The 2862-nt window shown below is 46.2% G+C and overlaps 1 protein-coding gene across 1 annotated transcript; it reads left to right on the top strand.

The window, feature by feature from the left end:
- Positions 1-294: 294 nt before the first annotated feature.
- LOC112282844 (uncharacterized) lies at positions 295-2862 on the top strand. The gene is made up of 5 exons (XM_073534398.1): positions 295-585; positions 846-988; positions 1223-1307; positions 1930-2065; positions 2333-2862. Exons 1-5 carry the CDS (start codon positions 295-297, stop codon positions 2623-2625), a joined length of 948 nt encoding a protein of 315 aa, XP_073390499.1. The 3' UTR covers positions 2626-2862.

Below are 2862 nucleotides of genomic sequence, written 5' to 3'. Positions count from 1 at the left end.
CATACTAGTGAGCCATTGAATGGGGTGACCTAACTTTAAACCTAAAATCCTTGTCTAGAAAGAGTGCTCAGTGATTTCTAACCTAGTAGCAGGAGAGGGTAATCTGAAACTTTCTAACGCAAGGTGTAGAGTTGTGTGGGTTAGACGTGTGCCGCACTAGAACTATGCAATCACAAGGTCTTTGCCATCGCCGCAAAGATCACCATTGCTTCTGGTGCAAAAACTTCGCAAAAACTTGCCTACAGTAAATTGCAGAGCTCCATAGCTCGGGTTCGACTCGATTGAGGGGGCATCATGTTTTATATACTAAAATCTAACCGATACGCATATCTCCATTCTCTGCATTCCGCTCTCACAAAAACGAACGGTGTGAACCCTCCGGATGGCTTCGTGGCTTCCAAGGCGAGCTGTCCCGAGTCGACTCGGAACACAGTGCGCTTCGTTTGCGGCTCCAGCTCTCCACAGCGGCCTCGTGAGACGTGTGGCGTCAGCGCCCTCGAGGCGACGCCGCTTGGCGCTGGCTGTGGAGTTGATTCGTTTCAGGAAAGCTGGCTTGTGACTCCCTCACGACGAATGCAACGGACAGTGTGACCCTGCTTGGGTTCAAACCTGGTGGGTCAGGTCACAGGAAGTGGGTGATCTCTCATGGTTTTTTTTCTGCTTAAGGGACACCTCCTTGACGCGTGACTGCTGCTTTAGCGTTCGGTAACTGAAATCAGATAGGGAGCGAAAAGGAAAATTGAAAGAATAAAGGAATACTGAAAACGTGAAGCGTCGATTGGAGGCAATGGACGGGGACGATCAAGGCCAAGGACTCAGTTGCTGAATCATGTCGTGCTTGAGAGGCCTCCGATTGTGGGGGAAGCGAAGAGCGAGAAGAGCCGGTGGTCGTGGATCTCCCGCAGTTTACGAGGAACTGCCTACGCTACACGCCTATTAGCTACTTCCGCGAAAGAAACTGTCAGAAGATCCATCAACTTTTGCGAAGGTCCAGTCGTCTCACTTGCACCAGGATGCGTGGGAAGGAGAATAAGCCACCCACCACTCACTTTGATGCCCACTTCTGCACTCCATATTCACTTCAATTTCCACTTTGAATTTGATCCGGTCTAGGGTTCAACTTCGTGGGAAGATGCTGTTGGTTGATAGTTCAGGTTTGTTGAAGAGTGGAGTGGGGTTGAATTGAGGGTGTTTTTGGATTAGTGAACTTGTTGGGGTTCAGGTGGGCTGGGTTGGCGATGGCGGTGGCCATGGCGATGGGAGCCTCGGTGGATGTGAGCCGTGGAACGCGAGGCGCTGGGTTGTGTGTGAGTTCTGGTAGCCCTTATCAAGCACGTGGACTCGGACTGGTGGTGAGTAGCGATGTCAATATATTGGGTGCTAAGATTTCAAGAGTGTCCAATTAAAGGAATTAAATTCGTTTTGCGCAGCCAAGGCGCGGTGGATTGCCGTGGCTGACCAACCAATTAAATATATGTGCACACATCTTTACATACTGAATCCAATTTCTTTTAGGCAGCAATTCGAATCCAGTTTTGGTCTTTGGATTCCTGATATTGGCAGGGAGGAACAAAGTTAGATTATTCATTTTCGATTGAGATTTGTGTTGAAGCTGAAGTCTTGTTGCAGTGTATTTTGTTGGAGGGTTTACAGCCTAGATTAAAAGTCAGTTTCTAGTTACAGTGGAGAGTTCGTCATGAGAACCATACTAGCATTTTTCTTGGTGCATTTAGCAGTCAAGGGGTACTTTAAACCTCCACAGTGATATTTACTTCGTTTATGAGCTATTACTATAAACTAAGTAAATTCTCAGTGTGAGTCTACTAGCTACTAACTGGAGAAGTGTTTGTTAACCTTCAAATATTCACAGCAAAGGGTAGGAGAAGTTACTGTATGAGAAGAGATTGAATCTTGTGCGTTTTTTATTAGGTTTTGTCGTTTCCCCGAGCACTGAGATCCTATGACCTCAACTCTCGATGCCGGCGACAGCCACGGAGAGGCCTTGCAGTGCTTAGAGCGTCCAACAACAATGGTCCTGAATTCGACGACCAGGACAAGAACGAAGGTGAGCCCTGTTGATTCACCTCGTTGTGGTGGAACCAACATTTTGCTCTCAATTTCTGGCTAACGACTCAGTCCTCAAGGGCATATTCATCTGAGTGTGTTTTGTTTGTCAATTTTCATACTGGATAAAATAAACTCCTGACTTGATCCACCCCAAAGTGACGCCAGGTTCTCCAAATGTCCAAGTATTTCTTCTATGTTCAAGTAGGGTTCTCGTCTACCTTCCGTATTTGCATCACCTGAGATTACTTGCAATGAATGGATGCAGGAAAGAAGGGATCAGTGGACTGGGACAAGGCTTGGGAGAGCTTCCCCAAGCCCAAGAAGCAAAACCCATGGACAAATCTGTTGAAAAGCTTGAACATAGACATGGAGCAATATGTGAACCGACGTCCAACACACTCCAATTTCCCACTGTCGGAGGAGACGGATCCCATGCGCAAGACAGAGAGGAAGGCATTGGATGCGTGGACAGATCCCAAGTTCACTCTGGCTGGCGTGGGTGTCGTTGTGGGGCTGTTTGTTTACATGGTGGTGATCGTCGGACCTCCGCCATCTTGAGATTGAAATCTAGATTGTATTGCATTTTGTCTCATCAAATAACCCACTTTTTTGTCTTGAGGCACAATTGATACACGAAGGAAAATCTTACTTTGCTGTGTGCTTTGTTAACTTACAAATCTGAATATAGTGATGTAAGTGTAGATTTATTGTACATATAATCAGGGGGGCAGTGAATTTTGTTGGTGTTACTGACATTTTTATATGAAAATTATTATTAGTATTATTATTATGTTT

This window comes from Physcomitrium patens, chromosome 5, assembly GCF_059467195.1.
Source record: "Physcomitrium patens ecotype Gransden chromosome 5, ASM5946719v1, whole genome shotgun sequence".
NCBI classification, from domain to species: Eukaryota; Viridiplantae; Streptophyta; class Bryopsida; order Funariales; family Funariaceae; genus Physcomitrium; species Physcomitrium patens.
Note: the sequence above shows the minus strand (reverse complement) of the source record. Positions and strands in the feature narration are given on the sequence as shown.